The sequence below is a fragment of the Leucoraja erinacea genome, chromosome 8 (genome assembly GCF_028641065.1).
Source record: "Leucoraja erinacea ecotype New England chromosome 8, Leri_hhj_1, whole genome shotgun sequence".
NCBI classification, from domain to species: Eukaryota; Metazoa; Chordata; class Chondrichthyes; order Rajiformes; family Rajidae; genus Leucoraja; species Leucoraja erinaceus.
Genome location: NC_073384.1, coordinates 27,447,248 through 27,470,376, shown reverse-complemented (window position 1 = coordinate 27,470,376; position 23,129 = coordinate 27,447,248). Strand labels below are relative to the sequence as shown.

General features: G+C 44.1%; 1 protein-coding gene across 1 annotated transcript in view; it reads left to right on the top strand.

Moving 5' to 3' along the window:
* The window catches only part of smyd3 (SET and MYND domain containing 3), a 745,780-nt gene that overhangs the window by 617,707 nt on the left and 104,944 nt on the right, over positions 1-23,129 (top strand). Inside the window, exons 7-8 of the mRNA XM_055639282.1 lie at positions 126-228; positions 10,412-10,522. Coding sequence (XP_055495257.1) covers positions 126-228; positions 10,412-10,522 — 214 coding nt within the window. The remainder of the gene's footprint in view (positions 1-125; positions 229-10,411; positions 10,523-23,129) is intronic.

Below are 23,129 nucleotides of genomic sequence, written 5' to 3'. Positions count from 1 at the left end.
TTTTGAAGCATGACAAAGTCAGAAAAAAGTGTTTTTTTTGTGAGAGAGTTACAAAAGCTTCTTGGAATTGTGAAGTGCACCAAAATGAACAGACTGAGCTGAATGTAGTTATTGCCTCTTTGCAGCATGTCTCTGCTGAACCACAGCTGTGACCCGAACTGTGTGATGGTCTTTGAAGGGAAACTGCTCCGGCTTCGGGCCGTTCAACAGATTCAGCAGGATGAAGAGGTAATTAAAACATATATAATGATGTCTATGGATAACTATGGTGAGGGATCTCTGCCGCCAGTATCTATGTTGCCTCACATCTTATTCGTCGTCTCCGTGCTCAGTGACACTTACAGGTTCAGGACTGTCTCGATTTTAAAATTCTCATCCGACGGAATCAGTCACATAGCACAGAAACAGGCTCGTGGACCACCATCAAGCACCTATATAGATTCATCCTATTTTATTGTCCTCGCGTTCCCATCAACTTCCCCCAAAATCTACCACTCTCTGACATATTAGGGGTCATTTATGGCAGCCAAGTAATCTATGAACCCAGACACAAGAGAATGCGGATGCTGAAATACTGAGCAAACGCAAGTAGAAACTCGGCAGGAGAGGCAGCATCTGTGGAATGCAAAGGACAGACAACATGTTGGAACGGGACCTTACTTTAAGGGTCATGACCCAAAGCATCGTCTGGCCATTTCCAGCTGTAGATGCTGCCTGACCTGCTGAATCTAGATGTCAAGATTTTTTTGAGATGGGGAGGAAACCAGGCCAACCATAAGAATTCCACACCATCACAGGGACCAGCTGCAAACTCCATACAAATAGCACTGAGGTCAGAATTGAACCTGGGTTGCTAGAGCTCGAGGCAGCAGCTGTACTTGCTGCTCGAATACACCATGCATATATCACTGTAGAGTTGCTGCCTTACAGCGCCAGAGACCTGCGTTCGATCCTGACTACGGCTGCTTGTATGTTCTCCCTGTGACCCGTGTGGATTTTTTCTGGAATCTCCAGTTTTCTGCCATATTCCAAAGATGTACAGGTTTGTTGGTTTATTGCTTGGTATAATTGTAAATTGTCCCTTGTGTGTGTCGGATAGTGTTAGTGGGTGAGAATTGCTGGTCAGCGTGGACTCGGTGAATCGAAGAGCCTCTTTCTGTGCTCCATTTCTAAACTAAACTAAAACTAAACTAAACTTCCCTATCTCCATAATTCTCAACACCCCAATTATGCTCCAAATTCCCTACAATTCATCTCCAATTTCCTTCACTCTATCATCTACCGATGCCCAAAACTATCAGGCTTGTCAACCAGCAATGTATCTTCTTCTGTCCATCCTAATTGGCTCTGTCCTTTATGGAATGGGAGCATGATGGTGTAAGTGGTTAATTTACTGGACTTGCATCCAGACACCTGGATCATTGATCCAGGTACATGAGTTTGAGTTGATTTCTGTCATATGGAGATTATATAAATAAATCTAGAATTAAAAAGTTAGTCTCAGAAAATGTGGCCATGTGAAGATCAGGGTATCCCTCGTGATCTTCTGGGGAAAAAAATCTGCTGTCCTTAACCAATGATTCCTGACGCACTAACCATTTTTTTTTAGTGAGGGATGGAGAATAAATGCTGACCTTGGCAGGTTTGACCATATCATACATGAAAACAAAATATAGCATGTATTTTGAAAGCTGAATTTTAAAACCTTGGTTTGCTGCAGTAAGCACTGGATTGCTGCACAGCGCACAGACTGTCCACCACTCGACCATATATTGGATTCTCTCTCTCTCTCAGGAGTAAGGAATTGGGGTTGGCAACCAGTATCTCGTTTAGTTTAGTTTAGAGATACAGCACAGACAAAGGCCCTTTGGCCCACTGAGTCTGCGCCAACTAGCGATCACCACGTACACACAAGGGACAATTTCCGAAGCCAATTTCCGGAGGAAACTGGAGCACCCAGGGAAAAGCCATGGAAGAACGTACAAACTCCATACAGACAGCACCCGTAGTCGGGGTCGAACCCAGGTCGCCGGCGCTGTAAGGCAGCAAATCTACTGCTGTGCCACCGTGCAGCTCTGTTACCACCGTGTTGTTGAAAAGCAAGACACTGTAGGTGCTGGAAGTCATAAGAACAGAACAATGCTGGAAATACTCAGCAGGTCTGGCAGCATCTCTGAAAAGAGAAACAAAGTTACATTTTAAGACCCTTCACTAAACTGGAAGTCTAATGAATTGTTCTTAACATTGCATGTTGACTTTGTTTCTCTTTCCATAGATGCTGCCGGACCTGCTGAATGTTTGCAGTACTTTCTGTAAGGGCCTGTCCCACTTGCCGAATTTTTTCGGCGTCATATCAGGGTCGCCAAAAGATTTTGAACATTTCAAAATCCAGCGGCGACAAAGCAAATGTTGCGAAACTTGAGGAAACACAGACGTCAATCTGTCATCACGCCGCATCATGCCGCGACTTTGTCGGTGACCTGATATGTTAGTCAATGATGCTGGCAGTCGCCGAAAAAATCACCAAGTGGGACAGGCCCTGGAGTTGCTTCTTTCAGTGTCTTATCGCTTTTGATCACAAGTAAACTCAGGAACCCATTGAAGAGCAGGGTAGTTACCGGAACGGTTGCTAAGGTGCAATAAACAAATAGCACCAACAATTGCCAGGTGCAAGATTAAAAAGTATTACCTACTCACTATATAGGAATTAATAGCCACTTGAGAATTAGTACCACGGTGGTTTATCGATATAAGTCTGTAAAACTGAGGAAGCACACAGTTTTCCCAATATACGCCCCTTCACACTACTGCTGACAAAGCAACACCTTTGATGTAGTCCACCCTGCTTGCAGTTCTCTTATCGGCACACAACCTATTTCACACCCTCCCCTGTATTCCACTTATCCTTTTTATGATTTTTTAAATTTGTACAAATGCCAAAAACAAGGTTAAGGTGAGCTTTTATGTTGCACTATTTAGGTCAAATGCTTACCCTTGTGTTTAAAAAATAAAAATGGGTGTATCTCTGCATCTGAAGTTTCAGGTCAAAGTTAACGTGCTGTACATATAATCCCAATGTACTTTGGGTTGGCAACGTATGGCCTTTTGGAACTGCTATCCTGAGGTTAGGTTGGATCAAAGTGCAACTGTGTTCGGAATAACATAGACATGGGCTATGGATCACCCAGTGCTGGTGTGGATGGGTTATTGAATTTAGAGAAAGAAAGTGCCAAGGCATACAAAATGAAAATCTTTCAAGTTGTGCTATTTTATCTCAAGCATGTTCAGAAGATTTGGTGTTTCTTCACAAAGTGTGGAGAGCTGGTACAATTGTTCAATCATAAATGGACAAGAACCATCAACATAAATATGGTTTAGATTTTCCAGTTCATTCTTTTGATGCAGTGTGCTTTTTGGGTGCTTTTGTTTATTATCCATGAACAAATCGCCTGTGGCAATGAGAATGGATAATACCTGCAGTTTTTACTAACCTGAGCTTTCAGCCACGTTACCAAGTCACACCACCGTCACCTTCTATAACATGTCCAACTGCAAATGTCAATAGACATTGCACTATATACACATTTCGTAAGGCACATTCTTAAAGTCGAATGTGTGACTGATATAAAATTTTACCTATTCAGAGTTTTGTATGTATATAAAAAAAAACACAAGTTAGGTTTTTCAATGTAGATCTTCACAGGTGTTTATCAATCATTAACAGAAATAAAATGAAAAATTCAAGCCCTAAGCATAGTGTCATAACCAGCAGATTCCATAGAACCCACTAACATTGGAAGAAGCCATTAACACCAGCTGAATGTTTGCATCGGACCTCCATTTCATTGGGTGGGTAATCAATGGTCCATCCTTTGCCTTTGTAATCCTGAGCAGCAACCTGCGCGCATACTCTTTGTTATCAAGTTAAAGTATTTAAACCATCCTACATTTCCTTATATAACATCTGCTTTGGTATGTCGTTTCACACCTTACCCCTCCATATCTCTAGACCCTCTCCCATGACTCTCAGTCTGGGGTCTCGACCCAAAACGTCGCCCATTTATTCTCTCCAACCTGTCCCGCTGAGTTACTACAGCATTTTGTGTATCTAAAGTGCTTGATAGTAGCCAGCCAGGCCATTGCTGCCTGCAGTCAAGGCCACGCTGAAGCTGACTGACCCTATACTGTACTAGCTTGAGAGGTGGTGTGACAAAAGCAGTGAAGTTGAAGGGCATGCTTACATGCAGGTTAACAGTTGGTTATTGCATATCTCGACCGCCGCTTTTGAACTTTTACAGCCTCCGTTATGATTGCAATTGATGCTGTTATTTCTTGAGTCAACATCTCAGGTTTTGGCTGACCTTGTGTTCACCTTTCGTTACAACAGCAGTGAAGTGTGGAGCCTTCAATCGTAAGCTGGGATTTAACAATCCTGTATCTGAAAACTGGAAGAGTAAAACATTATAGGGCGCGATAGCTAACCTGGCTCTTCCATATGGTATCTGTGTACTGTATCTGTGTAAGGTGAAAGAACTGCCATTTGTACATCGCTTTTCACAACTTCAAGACCTCCCAAAGTGTATCACTAGTAATCAAATAGCTCATTAAAGTGCTCTTCACTGTAGTCATGTCAGAAACACAGCAGTCAATTGTATACAGTAAGAGCACAGAGTCAGCAATATGATGATGACTCAGATAGACGGTCTCCAAAAACAAAATATTACAAATGACTGAAATCTGAAAAAAAACGGAAAATGCTGAGGAATCGTGACATTTGTGGAGAAAGAAGCAGAAGTTCAGGTCCGCCATTAGAGTGTGTCCATGTCTGTGTGTGTGTCCATTTGTATGTGTGTGGCTGTGTGTGTGTGTGCATGTATCCATGTGTGTGTCCGTGTGTGTATGTGTGTGTTTGTGTGCGTGTGTTTGTGTGTGCATGCGCTGTATGTGTACATGCAGAGTACATGACTCCATGTTGCAAAGACGTGCGAGTCGGTGGGTTAGTCTGCCACTGCAGCTTGCGTGTAGGCGAATGTTGGAATACTGAGGGAGTGGTTGGGAATGTGCTGAGAATAATACTGGATTTAGTGTTGGATTAGTGTAAGTAAATGGGTGCACAATTGTCAGCACGGACTCAGTGGGATGAAGGGTCTGTCCTATGCTGTATGACTTTGTAGATAGTGTGTTTTCTTGATGATGTTTATTAAGGGATTAACAATAACCTCATCATCAGGGGTGAAATCTTCAGTACTGCCATGGCATCTTTTAAGATCCAACGTTTAAAATAGGTAGAGTGAATATATTTAGAAAATAAATTATGTGGCTGTAATGGCACTGAAAGAGTCTAGCATCTCATCTTCCACATAGTATTTGTTACAGGAATATTCCCACCAGATGCAACAAGGACAGAGTTCCCCTGGTCCTCACCTTTCACCCCACCGGCTTCCAGATCCAACACATCATTCTCCAACATTTCCATCGCCTCCAATGTGATCCCACCACTAATCACATCTCCCCTTTCCGCCTTCCATGGAGATTGCTCCCTCCGCAACTCCTTGGTTCACTCATCCCTTCTCACCAAATCACCCCTTCCCCAGTAACTTCTCCTACAATCGCAGGAGATGCAACACCTGTTCTTATACCTCCTCCTTCGATTCCATCCAGGGACCCCAACAGTCCTTCCAGGTGAGACAGAGGTTCACATGCACCACCTCTAATTTACTGCATCCGGTGTTCCGGATGTGGCTCCTGTACATTGGTGAGACAAAGTGTAGACTCAGCGACTGTTTCGCTGAACACCTGAACTCCATCAAGGCTTATTGAATCTCCCGGTTGCTAACAATTGTTGTCCATGGCCTCCTCCATTGTCAGAGTGAGGCAACACACAAATTGAGAATAGCTCCTGATATTTTGCTTGGGTAGCTTACAACATGAATGCTGAATTCTCTAATTTAGGTCACTTCTACAAATCTCTCCTCCCTCGCTCTCCCCCCTCGTCCTCCTTCCTCCACTAAAAGTCATGTAAACAAGTTCCACTGTTCGCAATGATGAATCCCGCTTGGGATCACACAGTCCTAGCCAACAATCCGCCTATCAGGGAACGTCTTGCTTGAGGTCATCTGTTGCCGGCCCCGATTTTGCCCTGGACTTTTCTTGCTTCCAGTTTCCTACCACAATCAGTCTGGAGAAGGGTCATGACTAGAAACGTCACATATCCATTTCCGTCAGAGATGCTGCCTGAGCCGCTAAGTTACTCCAACATTTTGTGTCCATCTTTAGCATTTGTGTTAAGCAGCGTTCTCTCAGTATCGCACCCGAGGACCATTCAGAATTTCATTTGTGGGTCTCTGAACTGGGAATTTAACCTTTGACCCTCCTCCCCAGAGGTCAGAGTGCACAAAACTGATTCCCACATTGGCTTCAAGCTCTTATCCAGGAGGTCTTCATATCAACAAGTAGCCAAGTTGCGGACAGTGCTTTACCATGCGCGCACACACCTGAAATATGTCAAAAATATATAATGGGATCTGAAAAAATGCAGTAGTTTTAACGTTGTTTCAAGTCACCCAGAGCTGGAAATTTGAAAATGTCCTTTGCCAATGGCAATTAACCTCTAAATGACCTCAGTGTGGACTTATGTAAGTAGGAACAGGTTAAACATAGCTCCATCTCAGCAGAATAATGCTCTTAAGTAGTATTCCACTCAATTAATCAGCTAATTCAAAGGCATTTAATTCAAGTTTTATTTTACAGGTTTTGGAAAATAGCCCATTGTTCTGTTTTATTTGAATTGCCTTATTCAGATTGCTGGATAGTGGACAGTGTGCAATAAAATGACTAAGTGAACAGACTCCGATTCCACTGCAGTAATCTGACTAACTGTAGGCACAGCTATTGGGGATTCTGCGTTGTTTATTCAAGAAGAACAACACTCGCTTTGTATTCATGAGACAGCCGATACGTTAGAGGAAGCCTGGCTCCATATAAGGTGACTAAAGGGGCTGTCCCACTTGGGCGACCTAATCCGCGAGTTCTGGCGAGTTTGCCCTTGACTCATACTCGCAGCATGGTTGACACGAGGTCGTAGGAGGTCTTTGTAACTCTCCTTCATGCTCGAGAGTAGTCCCCTTGTACTCGAGGTCTCATCTAGGTATTTTTGTTGAAAAACATGTTGAAAAATGCCCGCGAGTAAAAAAGGTCGCCATGGAAAAAATTGATACTTTTTTTACGCGTAGGTTTAGTTGTAGTAGGGCAGCATGTTAGTCGAAGGTAGTTGTAAATAGTCTTCATCATAGTCGAAGGGAGGTCGAAGGAGGACTTCTTAACTCTCCACTATTCGGTGTCCAATTTTCCTGAAGTTAGTCATAGCTAGTCGAAGCTAGCCTTCAACAGAGTCGAAGGAGGTCTTCTACATAGTCGAAGAAGGTTTTCAACATGACTTTTTTTCAAACTCTCCTAAACTCTTCTAAACTCGCCAATTAGGTCGCCCAATTGGGACAGCCCCTTAAGTCCATGCTGATGTGCAATTAATCCTGAATTGTGAAATCACAGTGCATCCTAATTGGTGGTTCTACACTGAGTTTCCCATTTATACTTTCATCCAAGGTGCATGGATTTTGAATTAGAGCTTTGGGATGGAAATTTTCTGTGCCCTTTTGCATCGAGGCTTTGAGCAGCTCTATTCACAGTGCATCCTAATTAGGACTTCTGCACTGAGTTTCCCCCTTATACTTTCATCCTCAGTACGAGGATTTTGAATTAGACCATTGGGATAGAAATCTTATGCGTGCAGCAGCTCAATCCAGTGGTTCGATGGGTTTAAGTTACACTTGACTCCCAATTAGAACAATTTTGGCGATTCCTCGTGAGGAACCAAAGGAAATTTGAACGTCGAATTTAATGGTGCTCCAGGAGATATTGAGCAGTGGCGAATCCGTATTGTAGCGGCAGAGGGGTTTCCAAAGAGATTGGGCGTACAGTTAGTTTGAACGCTGACCTTCCATCTATAGACTGAAGGATGTTTGATGGTTGTCTCACATAGGGATTTGGTCTTAAACTCTATGGTGCTGCTTTTACCTCTGAATCAGAACATTATCAGTTCAAAACCCATCTGCCCCTCTGAGCACAAAATATTGGATGACATTTAAGTGTATTACTGAGGTAGGATCTGGTCTGTCCATGTGATGTTGAATCGAAGGCCACATGTGAAAACCTCAGCAATATTTAAAAGGCAAGGTTCGTCTGCTGGTGAAAATCAAGTTGCAGATGCTGGAAAACTGAAACAAAACCCAGAAAATCACATGTGATGCTTCTGTTCCACGGTGCTTCTGTTTTCATTTCTTCTGCCAGTGCTCTGGCTTGTTGTGCTCTCTCGATCAACATCTCCAACCATGGCTACTAATCCCTGTTTCTTCAAACACTAACCTGTTTACAGATGCATTCCGACTTTCCTGAAATAGCAAGACAAACTATATTCCCAACAGAACAACTGCAGAAAATGCTGAAAACACTCTGCAGGTCAGGCAGCACCTGTGGTAGAAAAAACATGGTGAAAAAAACAGGTTTGCTCTGACAAAATGCCCCAGATTCAAAACATTAACTGTTCCCTCTTCCCCAGATCTGCTGAGCAGTGCCAGCATTTTCTGTTTTTGTTTCAGATTTGCAACATCTGCAGTTTTTTGATACACTTTTACATTTGCAGCATTTATTATATGCTGTCTGCTGCTCCAAAGCATTTAGATGATGCTTTGTCTTTCCCTTCATTCCTCTCCCACTTTCCCAAGTTCCCTGTATACCTGCACCTGGAGATGGGTGCCTGAGTCATCTAAACATAGAAACAGAGAAAGTAGGTGCAGGAATAAGCCATTCGGCCCTTGGAGCCAGCTTCTTATAACTGACCAGGGTTGGAGGACGCCAGTGCATGACTTTGTTTAATGTAGGGAGACTGGTGCACAGACAGCCACCAAACGATCCTTGACAGATCTGGATCAGGATCCAGTAGCATGGAGTCCAAGACGACTGGAGACCCTTTTCTGCTGCAGCCACCTTCCCAGCCGTTGTGATGCTAAGGTCAGCCGTCATCCTCCGCCTGTTCCACCTTTGAGGCCTTGGTTGGATTGCTCTTTGTCAGGGTCCTCCCCCTCGGCCTTACCACCATGGGTGGTCCTATCAGGAGCACAGCTCCAGACGGCATCGCTCTCAGGATCTCAGGACCACACAAGCTTCCCCACCCCGACAAGGTGACAATCCACAGAGACATTCAATATGATCGTGGCTGATCATCCAAAATCAGTACCCCGTTCCTGCTTTCTCCCCGTATCCTTTGATTCCATTAGCTCTAAGAGCTATATCTATCTTTCTCTAACCCAACCTAAAACTCTGGCTATATCCAAGATAACCTCTCCTTGATCCTCAGGCCAGGGAGGTGAGGGCTCCCGTCCTGACAGTGATGGCTGTCATAGGCACCCCCACAGTTATTTCATGATACATAGCCAAGACCTTTCTGCCATTGTTGTGGGTAGTGTTTGAGGTTTCAGAAACAATGCGTTATTTGGTTTCAAACCTGGTTTAATGACTATCGAGGATATAACGTAACGGATATGGCCGCAGTCACCGAAACCCCCTGTTACCACCTGAACCTCGCTGAGTAACCCCCGGGCATGCGCAGGATAACTTCCTCCAGATACGGCGTCTGCAATAGCTCCACATAGATTGTGAACACAGTTACTGATCCACAGTTGGCACCAGTTGTTCTGGAAAATGAATTATGCTCAAGAAATAACCATGAACCGTATAAAGGCAAGAAAACCTCAATTTGAATACTGATTCCCCAGCCCTCCAAGATACCAGACTTAAATTAAAAAAAATAATAAATTTAATGACCCGGTACAAGTCTCACAACGACAGGCTCACTCTCCCAAGCCCCTGAAACTGGAAGACAACATGTAAAATTGCAGATGAAATTCAAGAACTTAACCACTAATTCTAACGTTGACTGTCTGAAGAAGGGTTTTGGCCCGAAACGTTGCCTATTTCCTTCGCTCCATAGATCCTGCTGCACCCGCTGAGTTTCTCCAGCTTTTTTGTGTACCTAACGTTGACTTTGACAGGCACAATATGCTGGTGTGACTCTGTAACTCAGCAGGTCAGGTAGCATCTCTGGAGAAAAGGAATACGTGGCGTATTGGGTCGTCTGAAGAAGAGTTCCAATCCAATGCGTCACCTATTCCTTTTCTCCAGAGATGCTGCCTCACCCGCTGAGTTACTCCAACATTCTGTGGCAGACTGCAGTATAAACCAACATCTGCAGTTCCTTCCTACACTAATTTTGACATTGATTGTTTATTTTAGATGATAGAAGATGTTGGCTATTAATGTTTCTGTCTCATCATTTGTTTTTCCTTCTGCCCATCAGCTGACAATTAGCTACATTGATGTCATGGCAACAAGCCAGGAGCGACAGAGACAGATCGAGAAGCAGTACTGTTTTGTGTGTGACTGCAAACACTGTGAGACTGGACACAAGGTTTGTTATGGCTGGGTTACTCGGGGAGCTCGATCATGTCAAGATTTGTGGCGTTCTTACACTTCATCCAGCACTTCATTTTGCAGGACTCACCATATGTTCCATTGCCACGACATCATGTCACATTCTAATCATGAAGTGCTGGTCCAAAAGGCAACCTTTCATGGCTTTAGAGATTAATTCCTTTGGGAAAAAAACATAGCTGGAACAGGTTATATGTTATTATATATGAGGGAGGTCAAGGGAGTGAGCAGCAAAGTGCACAGGATTAGATCATTATTATTATAAACTAGACCAAGTGCAGACCCGTTGGGTCTGTTCCCCCAACGTGTGGTTGCGGGGGAGGGGAGTTGGGCTGGGGGGGGGGGGGGGGGTGGCATACGCGTCACAAACGCTAACTACCCCCCTTGATATTATATTAATATTATTACTTTGCTCCTTTTACCCCATAACCGCCCTATCCACTGACGCATAGCCCCCAACTCGCAGGCGCGTCTAGAGAGGGAGGGGAGGGGAGGGGGGTAGAGAAGGGAGGGCAGAGCGAGAATGGGGAGAGACAGAGAGAGAGAGGGGGGAGGAGGAGAGGGAGGGTGGGTGAGGGGGGGAGGGTGGGGGAGGAGGGTAGCAAGAGATGGGAGGGGAAAGGGGGCTGAGAGGGGTGGGAAGGGAGGGGGAGGGGGGGGGGGGGAGGGGGGGGTGCCAGGTGGGCCTTGATTGGTGGGCCTGTGGGCATTGTGACATAGCAGCTAGCAAGCGGCGATTATATTTTAAAAAGTGAGTTTTGTGAACAACTTTATTCAAAATCTGGGGAAATAATTGACCGAATTTAGAGAGGAGTGCATTTATAACCATATAACCATATAACAATTACAGCACGGAAACAGGCCATCTCGGCCCTACAAGTCCGTGCCGAACAATTATTTTCCCTTAGTCCCACCTGCCTGCACTCATACCATAACCCTCTATTCCCTTCTCATCCATATGCCTATCCAATTTATTTTTAAATTATACCAACGAACCTGCCTCCACCACTTCCACTGGAAGCTCATTCCACACCGCTACCACTCTCTGAGTAAAGAAGTTCCCCCTCATGTTACCCCTAAACTTCTGTCCCTTAATTCTGAAGTCATGTCCTCTTGTTTTAATCTTCCCTATTATGAAATCGTAAGTTAAATCCCTACCGAAATTGTAATAATCTCCGCGTTTTTGCGTCTGGTTTTCGTGGAGATACATTTCAAATGCAAAATGCCATACACCCACACACACAGAGTATTAAAAGTATATAGATAGATGGTGGGACGGGCACTTGCGGCTGTGTGGCCAACATACTCTATTTCTTAAGTTTACCTGGTGGGAAAGATGACATGAGGGGGGGGGATCTATAGCAATAACGTTCATTGATATAGTAAAATGGCCCAAATTGACATGCAGGATGGTCATCGAACAAAATGCAATGAAGCTTATTGGCCGATGACAAACTCCTTTCATAGAATAGGCAGATTTTTAAGGAATGTCTTCAAGGAAGAAAGATCTTCAAAATAAGAAGAAACTTTGGGTAAGAATTCCAGAGCTCCGGCTCCAGACAGTAGTCAATGGTAAAATTATTAAGATCAAACTTGGGTAATAGGCCTGATTTGGTGAAGCAGAGAGATTTTTAAGAATTATACACTCGGGGAATAGTGCGGAGAAGAGGGAAGGGAATTGAAGGGAATTGAATGATTTGAAAGCAAGGATGAAAACTTTAAAACAGAGACACTGTTGGCAGAACTCAAATACATTATTGAATACAAAATAATGGACCAGTGAAACATCGTGAGCAGAGTTTTGATAGGTTTAGGTTTAAGCGTATATTTAACTGTCATGTGTACTGAGATACTGTGAAAAACGTTACATTTGCATGCTATTTAATCAAATCTGTTAATACCATACATAAATACGATTGTCAAACTCAAGGGCAATAGATAAAACAAATGGGAAGATACAGAGTACAGAATATAGTTCCCAGCATTGTAGCGCATCAGATCAAAAGGCAAAGTCCAATGTCCACAATCGTGTAGAGGTGAATCGGACAGTACCCTAGCTGATGGAAGGATTGTTCTGAAACCTGATAACAAAGGGGAAGCAGGTTAGATACAGGAAAAATGTTCCCCGTGTTGGGGGAGTCCAGAACCAGGGGTCACAGTTTAAGAACAAGGGGTAGGCCATTTAGGACTGCGATGAGGGAAAATAAATTCACCCAGAGAGTTGTGAATCTGTAGAATTCACTGCCTTAGAAGACAGTGGAGGCCAATTCTCTGGATGTTTTCAAGAGAGAATTAGATTTACATCTTAGGGCTAACGGAATCAAGGGATATGGTGGGAAGGCAGTAACGGGGTACTGAATGTGGATGATCAGCCATGATCACAGTGAATGGTAGTGCTGGCTCAAAGGGTCGAATGGCCTACTAATGCACCTATTTTCTAAATTTCTACGAGTCTTTTTTTCCTGTTTTGTTTATTTTATTAGAAGTTAATACAGTATAAAACAGTACAGTGGAACCTAATTTTAGGTGCCAACTATGTCATACCGTAATCCATTCTATGTACAACCTCTACTTTTATGTTTTGAGAAGGGAAGTAAGACAAGAAAAAGAAAACAATAGAAAGGGGAAAAAGAGGAAAAATAGATGGTAGAGAATAGAAAAACGTGAAGTGTGTATATAAAAAAAAAAGAAAAAGTAGAAAGTAGAAATAGGAGAGAAGGCCCCTTAAAATCTTTATTCGGAGATGTAGATCTATCCGTAGATCTATCTACGAGTCTGAAAGTGCATGCTTTCATGCTTCTGTATCTTCTGCCAAATGGGAGTGGAGGAAGCAGGAATGACTGGGATGAGACAAATCTTTGATTAGTTTGTCTGCTTTTCTGGGGCTGTGTGAAATGTAGATTGAGTCACATGGTGGGCTGTCTGGTAAATGTGGGACTGGGCTACATCCACAACTCTCTGCAGTTTTCTTGGTCTTGCCCAAAGCAAGCTGTGATGCAACCTGACAGTAGTTTAGTGGATCAGGAGAAAAATTATATGTTAGGATAATGCATTTACATTCAAGCCAAGGTTGGGCCATGTTGCCTACTCCTGCTCTTATTTCTATTGTTATCTTCTACTGTTGTATACCTGACTCTCAGGTCAGTGGGAAGCAGTCCTGTCTCTGTCAGAAGGTTGCCCATTCAAGACCCATTTCAGAGATGTAAGCACACTCCAGTGCAGTACAGAGGAAGATGACATAATTTGAACCAGTGTCCTCTAGTTCAGTTTAGAGATACAGTGCGTAAACAGGCCCTTCGGCTCACTGGGTCCGCGCCGACCAGCGATCCCCGCATTTTGCACTATTCTACACCCACTAGGGACAATGTTTACATTTACCAAGCCAATTAACCTACAAACCTGTACGTCTTTGGAGTGTGGGAGGAAACCGAAGATCTCGGAGAAAACCCACGCAGATCACGGGGAGAATGTACAAACTCCGTACAGACAGTACCCTGGTCAGGATTGAACCCGGGTCTCCAGCGCTGCATTCGCTGTAAGGCAGCAACACTACTGCTGAGCCACTGTGACCTTTACTCAGGTCTTTACTCAGAAGATCAAACTGATACAATTTTGAAGATACGCTAGGCATTTCTTCTGCTGCTCTACCTAAAATACATAATTCCACCAAAATATATTCCACCATCTAAATGTTATACTTCCACCCAAATATAATCCATCACAATGCCCAAATCATAACACTCCACCAAAATATATCCTTCCACAAAAATATATCCCTCAACCATCCTCAAAATGTATCAATGCATACCCCTCCACCACGCCCAATACATAACCCTCCAACGTGTCGGAAATCTACCCTTGCACCATGCCCATACCATAACCATAACCCACTATGCCTGAAGTGTATCCCTTCACCACGCCCAATGAATAATCCTTCCACCACGCTCCAAACATAACCTACCACAATCCCCCAAAGGGATCCGTCCCACCATGTCCATTATCATTTTGCTCCACATGGAAGCTTGCTGTGCACACATGTTCTCTTTCCTTAAAACTGAGTATCCCTTCAAATTACCTTATTTGTGGAAGGGGCAGTAAAATTCACCCATCATCTTTGGGAAGAAATGGTTCTGTCTAGTGCTCAAGTCTGCAGCAAATTCGATTTGCAATCCACCTCAGAGTGCACGTCATCCTGAAGTGGGTGACAGTTCTGAAATAAGAGGTGTCCCTTGAATGTGGTGACCGAGCGCGTTTAGGGAAGTTGCTTTCAAATGCAAAGGATGAAAGAAATAGCAATCATCTGCTATCAGGCGAGGGAGGAAGCGATGCCTGTGATCTGCTGTCACTACTTTGACAACTTGGCAGCAAACACTTGTTCAATCAGGGACTCAAGTGGATACCATTAAGGGTGGCTTTCTTCCTTTTGGTCTCTGACCAGTGATTTATTTGTTCAGACAATGGATGCGTGCAGATAAATCAGTCAACTCAATTACATGAATGGCTTCTCAAATCTGTTACGTTTGGTGTGAGTGATGTGTTATTTCAGGAGAACATAAGAATTTGGAACAGGAGTTGAACATCTGGATATTTAAGATGCTTAGCTGTTCATCAAGATCATGGCTAATCTTCAACCTCCACACCATTTTCCAGCACAATCTCCATATTTCTTGACTCCTTTAATATCCAGAAATTTGATCATCTTTGTTTGTCGATGACCTAATTAGCTGCAGTCCCGCTATTTCAATACCAAATAGCTTAATCTTCTCCCATAGCCTATGTCCTTAAAAGCAGGTCAAAGGCAGGATATTCTATGGCAAGTGAGCTCTTGGCCAAGGCACGTTGGAAGCGCGATGGAATGTGTTCAACAGCACTCAAAAATGTTGATATCATGAAAAAAAACCAGTGCACACTTACTTAGCACCCCGAACAACATCCTGAGACCTCGTTCCCTTCGCCACCTTTTCACTGCTATGTGGAGTCTACAAAATGCATCTCCCAAACCCACAAACAATGCCTTCATAATGCACAAGGGCAGCAGGTGCACGGGAGCACCACCACCTGCAGGTTCCCCTCTATGCCACGCACTACCCTGCCATACAAATGTATTGCCACTCTTTCACTGTCATTTGGAGCACCCAAGGTGAGAGCATGTGGGAGTACCTTCACTGCACAGTGTGGAACAAATGGCTCATCGTCTTGAGCCACTTTGTACATGGCACAGCATTTTGTGTTCCACATATAGCAATAATTGCTGGATTGTAATATTATTAAGTTACCTTTGCTGGCTTGTGACAGAATGTAACACCTTCCAGCATATACCCCGAGTAAATCAGGCTGTGCATTTTAATATTCCACTCGGAAATAATACAGTAAAATCAATGCTGCCATCGGCTTGGTCAAACTAACTCTCAGGTGCTTTATGGAGCTGGGGCAGTAAGAGCTCGGCACCAGGCTGTTGGCAGAGACAGTGAGCCGGAGAAACCTTCCATTTGCTGAGTGCAGCAGCTTTCACAGCTTGGTGGCATACTGTAGAGACTCTGGACTGGATGATTAATTGCTCACTGCTTGTCATAACCGGGCTATAAATAGCCATTTTGCTCAGGTAGCATGCCACCTGGGTTCAGCTTTGCAGATAAACCTTGAGATGAAATGAGCTGACAGAAGAGTTTCATGTCCTTCAAATGCGGCGTGAATCGGTCACCAAGGATGGAAGTAGTTTAAACACACCCTGCAACCTCCTGGTCACTCAACTATCCCACTCTGAGATGTGAGCACAGGTCGTGACTGGATTCCCCGGATGGGTGCAGACGCCCAAGCCATTTCAGTTCCACTGTCAGCCTTGAATCAATTGATTGAATCAGCAGGATTGTCTTCAGCCTTGAATCAGCAGAATTGTCTTCAAATTGGACGTCACGGGTTCAATCCACATGCATGTGACTGAAAATCAAAAATCAAAACAAAAATTTGCTGGAAAGTCTCAGCAGCTCACGCAGCATCTGTGCAGAGAGGAACAGGGTTAGCGAAACATGTGAGGCAAGACCAGGCTGAAGCAATGGATCTAGCGGGACAATCCTCCTTATAGAGCTTGGAGAGGAAATCAAAACTGGTTGGCAGGGCGGGAGACTGTGGAAGGAAGATCGGCTGAGGTAATGAGACCAGGAGCTGTCTGGAAGACACAAAGAACTACAAATGCAGATTGACAAAAAAGATACACGGTGCATGAGTAACTCAACGGTCAGGCAGCACCCCAGGAGAACATGGATAGGTGATGTTTCACTTGCACTTATTCCGCCAAGATCTGCTAGATTTCCCAGTTGGTAATCATATAACGCGCCTTCCCATTCCCATATTGGCCTTTCTGCCCAGAGTTTCCCACCACTTCCTCCTGCTCCTTGCACCGATGTTCAGTCCTCTGGCTTCACATTTAACTGTTCTATCATCTTACATTTTTGTCTTTTCTTCTCAGGTCTTTGTCCAATTATTTGCCAATCAATATTCCCCTTCACCTGTATCCACCTAGCACTTGCCAGGCTCCCCCCCCCCCGCACCTCTTCCAGCTTTCTCCTCCTACAAATCAGTCTAAGGAAGGGTCCCGACCCAAAATGCTGAATAACTATGTCTGCCAGAGATACTGCCCTGCTGCCTGACCTGCCGAGTTACTCCCTGTGCCGGGTGTTATTTGGCAGGTCCATGGCTCCTGGAAGTGATTCAGCTTCTTCAAGATAGAGCTCAGTTCCAAACAGCAACAGCACCTGTCTTGTAGGCAGGTTGATGGCACTGTTGGGGATGGTCATTTATGAGCGTTGCGTTGCAAGTGCAGGGGTTAGGGTAAATGAGGTGGAAATGTCACAAGCTCAGTGAGGGACAAATAAATCCAGCAAGGGTAAGAGACCAGCGGAAGGGATCCATGTGGATTTGAAGTTCTGAAGAGCTGAAATCAGAATCCTGAATCATGCCTCATTATGGTTCTGGAGGACAGCTGCACCTCAGATGAGACAATAAGTTGTCAGTGTTGGTGGGCATTAGACACACTACTTTTGGAAAATGAACAGAAGAACTATCCCTGTTACACAAAAATGCTGGAGAAACTCAGCGGGTGCAGCAGCATCTATGGAGCGAAGGAAATAGATAACGTTTCGGGCCAAAACCCTTCTTCAGACTGATGGGGGTGGCAGGGAGAAGGAAGGGAAAAAAAGGGAGGAGGAGGAGCCCAAGGGCTGGGGGATGGGAGGAGACAACTCAAGGGCTAAGGAAGGGGAGGAGACAGCATGGGCTAACAAAATTGGGAGAATTCAATGTTCATGTCTGCAGGATGCAGGCTCCCCAAGCTGAATATGAGGTGCTGTTCCTCCAATTTCCGGTGTTGCTCACTCTGGCAATGGAGGAGACCCAGGACAGAGAGGTCGGATTGGGAATGGGAGGGGGAGTTGAAGTGCTGAGCCACCGGGAGGTCAGGTAGGTTCTTGCGGACCGAGCGGAGGTGTTTGGCGAAACGATCGCCCAACCTTCGCTTAGTCTCACCGATGTAGATCAGCTGACATCTAGAGCAGCGGATGCAGTAGATGAGGTTGGAGGAGATAAAGGTGAACCTCTGTCCAAACTGGAACAACTGCTTGGGTCCTTGAATGGAGTCGAGGGGGGAGGTAATGGGACAGGTGTTGCATTTCTTGCGGTTGCAACAGAAAGTGCCCGGGGAGGGGGTGGTACGGGAGGGAAGGGAAGAATTGCAAGGGAGTTGCAGAGGGAGCGGTCTTTGTGGAAGGCAGACATTGGGGGAGATGGGAAGATGTGGCGAGTATGCCCTCCAACTCTTCCTGTTATTCTGGCCATTAGTCCCACAAACAGTATCACAAAAATATCATGCACTGGTTGCTTTCATGTAATTGCGACTGATCACCACGTGTAAATTGGATGCCAGGTTTCTACAGTATACCAGTGACTAAAGTTAAGAATGTTTTAAATCGACCACAAGATGCTTTAGGCTGTGTTGAGATCAAGAAGGACATGGTGTAAATCAAATCCCTGTTGTTCCTGCTGTCTAGTTACTTTATTTTATATGGAATTAAAATGCAAACTGTTTCACCACATTCATCCCATTCCCATGTTCTATTAGTTCTCTTTTATCTTCTCCAGCCGATCTAAAAACTGGTCCGGGTGTTCGCTTCATTCACTAATCCCTGGCTGGTGGCTTCATATCTCTGCAGTCTGTTTTTCTCTCGCATGTCTGTCCAACATTGTCCGAACCTTTTCTGGAGGAGGTGAAACTTGCATGTTTTGGAGTTTTATGGTAAAACTGAACGCATTCATCTCATGGTCGCTTGACAGGTGAGCTTTAGTGGACGGACCGCTTTAGTCGGCATGAGAAGGATCCATTTCAGTTCACTGTGTCAGGGGGGTGCAGTGAAATCAATCAGACATCCGCAGTGTTGACATGCTCGAACACACAGAAACAAGCAGATGGGCCCGGCTCGCGGTGATTGTGATTCACAGGCCCCGGTTGCAGTAACAGGCCTGTCACAATATCTCAGGTGGAACAGCCCCATTCCATATTCAGCAACTGGATTTCAAACTGGAGGCTGGGTGAGGAGGTACTGGGCTAATATAGTTGTCAAGACTCTTTAACTATAAAGCCACTTATCCCTGTTGGAGGTTGTACGTGGTGCACTCAGAAATCTAAAGAAGGTACCTGTCATTCCTTAAGATAGACACAAAAAGCTGGAGTAACTCAGCGGGACAGGCAGCATCTCTGGAGAGAAGGAATGGTCGACGTTTCGGGTCGAGACCCTTCTTCAGACTGAAAGTCACGGGAAAGGGAAATGAGAGATATAGACATTGTACTCAGCACAAGAGAAGTTCAGCAGCTTTACCCACACAGCATTGTGGGTTGGGCACATTCTAATCCATTCTGAGTGGTAATTCCAACAAATACTATGGAAAACAAATAAAATATTGGTCTTTACTCTGGGGAATTAAATTGCAATGTAGAGAAATGTTGCTGGAATAGTAAAGGGTCTGGGTGAGACATTTGGTCTTCTGATTTAAGAAGAGCTGTACTTGCATTGGAGGCAGTTCAAGGAGGGTTCACTAGATTGATTCCGAGGATGTGGTGTTGATGTATGTGACACAATTTACCTTGCAGTGCCAAAGACCTGGGTTTGATCCTGACTATGGGTGCTTTCTGTACGGAATTTTTACGTTCTCCCCGTGGCCGTGTTGGTTTTCACCAGGTGCTCCGGTTTCCTCCCACATTCCAAACACAGATTTGTAGGTACATTGGCTTTGGTAAAATTGTAAAATTGTCCCTAGTTTGTAGAATAGTGCTAGTGTGCGGGGTTCGCTGGTCGGCTTGCTCAGTGGGCCGAAGGGCCTGTTTCCGCACTGTATCTCTAAACAACACTAAACTAATTGAGCAGGGTGAGTTTACACTCTTTAGAGTTGAGAGAGTTTGGAGAGGTTGGAAATACAGCATGAAACAGGCCCTTCAGCCCCTTGACTGCACTGGAGTTGAGAAGAATGAGTGGAAATATTTCTGAGACATCAGGGCCTTGACGGGATCAGCGATGAGAAGATGTTCCTCCCCACACAATGAGATTTAATTTGAGGGGGGAGGGAGGGGGGTGCAGAATTTCAGAATTCCAGTAACTCTTGGAGTAAATTCTTCCTGATCTCCATTTTAATCGGGCATTCCCTTCTTCACCCTTCCAACAGAACTGCAGTTCTTGCTGGGACTGTTGTGTTGCTGTGATTGTGGAATCATATCTGGACCAGGCTGAGTTGGGGCAACACATTTTATTCCCTGAAGGATATTAACAAATAGGCTGGGTTTTGATGACAAACCATTATTGGGTACAGTTCTGGTCTCCCTGCTATAGGAAGAGTGCCATTGAGCTGGAAATGGTGCAGAAAACATAATCAGGATGTTACAAGCACTGGAGGGCTTGAGTCATCAAGACAGACTCGATAATCTGGGACTTATTTCCCTGGAGCAGAGGAGGTAGAAGTATACAAAATCATGGGAGGTGTAGATAAAGTGAATGGTCAGTCTCTTTCACAAGGCGGAGGAGTCTAATGCTAGGTTTATGGTGAGACAGGAAAGATGGATCCTGAAAGGTAATTTCCTCACAGACAGGATGATGCGTCTATGGAACAATGTTCAAGAGGAAGGCGTAGAGCCAGGTACCATGGTGATGTTTAAAAGACATTTTGATAGGTACATGGACTGAAATCTTTAGAGTGATATGGCTCAAACATAGGCGAATTGGACTGGCTCAGGTATGAATCCTGTCCAGCATGGGCAAGTTGACCCAAAGGGCATGTGTCCACGCTGTTTGACTCATTGATTAGCCTTTCTTTCCAGATTTACTTAATTAATGAATTGATTTTTGACTTCCCCATTTGCTTTGGTAGGATGTGAACATGTCTCTATGTCATTTCAGAATGCTTTTAGATTAGCCGGCTTGATATTGTAGGGTCAGCGCCCTGTCGCTTTGTGCATGGTGGGCTGGCATACTGCGGGATCGGGCCTCACCTACCATGTGCCCAGTCAGGTACAGTGACCTATTTCCCAAATCGATCATGCATTTGCTCTTTTAGCCTTCTTTGTTTAAGAATCACACTGTAAAGTTGGACAGTAAAATTCCCAGGCTGCAGGCTCTGATTTATTGTTCAAGGGAATATGTTTTAAATTATTGGAACCACTATGCAGCACTTTACCATCTCTCGGGAGATGGCTTATAAACCGATGGGCCAGGTGGCGAGTTATTTGAAGATATCATCCTGTAGCTCCTAAGTACGAGAAAAAGCCCTACCACACCTGCATAAAATGAAATAAATTTAATGTTCCTTTGGGTGAATGAGCTCACAGCATGATGCAGTTCAACAGTGCAATGGCAGGATAGACACAAAATGGTGGAGTAACTCAGCAGGACAGGCAGCATCTCTGGAGAGAAGGAATGGGTAATGTTTCGGGTCGAGACCCTTCTTCAGACTGAGGGCCAGGGGAGTCAAGAGCTGGAGACTAGAGATATGGAAGGGTAAGCTGTGAAAACGACAGATCGAAGCAGACGATGATGAAGGAAATGCAGAATGATTCATTGTGAGGTGACAATGAGGCATACAATCAGTAAAATTAATCAAGGGGACAGTGAAACTAGTCGGAGAACTAGGGTGGAGGAGGGATGGAGAGCAAGGGAAAGCATGGGTTACTTGAAGTTAGAAAAATCAATGTTAATTCCGCTGGGTTATAAGCTGCCCAAGTGAAATAAGAGGTGCTGTTTTTCTCCAATTTGCTTTGAATCTCACTCTGACAGTGGAGGAGGCCCAGGTCAGCATGGGAATAGGAGGGAGGGTTAAAGTGTTTAGCAACAGTGCAAAGCAGTGCTTCAGAGAATCTCTGATAAAAGAGAGTGTGGGATCTGGAAAAGTTATTTCAAGTTTCCACGTTTTTTTTGGGGGGGGGGGGTGTTTTTGAGATCCACAAAATAGATTTTGAAAATGGGAAAAATGCTTTGTTCTTTAGCAATGAACTGAAGATATGATGGAGTGAAAAATAGATTATCAGTAAACTACAGGAAGTATAAAAAGAATAACTGTTTCTGAGAGCTTAAGAAAAAATAAAGCAGACGACACTAAATTGAGTGCCAATGACAATAAAGGGAAGGAACGTATAACAATGGTTATTGCTGAAGGAAATGACTATTTAAAGTAACCGAAGATAGACACAAAAAGCTGGAGTAACTCAATGGGGGACAGGCAGCATCTCTGGAGAGACCAATGAATAAATACCTGACAAATCCCACGTGCATGCTAACATCATAAAATAAGTGGGTACATTGTTTGTGAATTTCCAAAATTACTGAGATTCCCATGGAATTGGAAACCACAAATGGAACAACCTTATTCAAGAGAGGAGGTGGACAAAAAAACTTGAAACTATAGGCCAGTTAGCCTAGTACCTCTCATTGGGAAAATGCTGGTACCCAGGAGATGGTAGCAGGGCACTTATCTAGTATAGTTGAGTAGATTCAATGTGGTTTTTGAAGCGAAATTGTGTTTGGCAAGTTTGTCTGAATTCTATGAGGATGTAACTAGTATAGTGGATACAGGAGAACATAGATGTCATGCATTTGAATTTCTAAGGGGCATGTGATAAGGAGCCATGTCAAAAGTTTAATTGCACAAGATTAGATGAGAGTAGTATTTTACTAGATTATATTAATAAATTACTGTATTACAGTGGGTAATTCTCAGGTTGAAAAGATATTTCGAGTGGGATATTATTGTAATTGTGTACTTTTACACGGAATTGCAACAAGTAACTTGGAAGGGAAATGGAATGTTGAGTGGAGCATCAAAGTTGGAAGGTCTTGTTACTATTATGGTTTCTGTGTTGTAAGGAGGGATATAACTGCATTAGAGTCAGTTAAGAGAAGGTTCAAAAAGCTGATTCTTTGAATGATGAGTTTCTCTTATGAGAATAATTGAGCAAGCTGGGCCTGGCCTAGTAGAATGAGCAATATTTTTACTGAAGGATGTAAGCAGAATTAACAGTTGATGCTGATAAGACTTTTCTTTCCTTAACACGC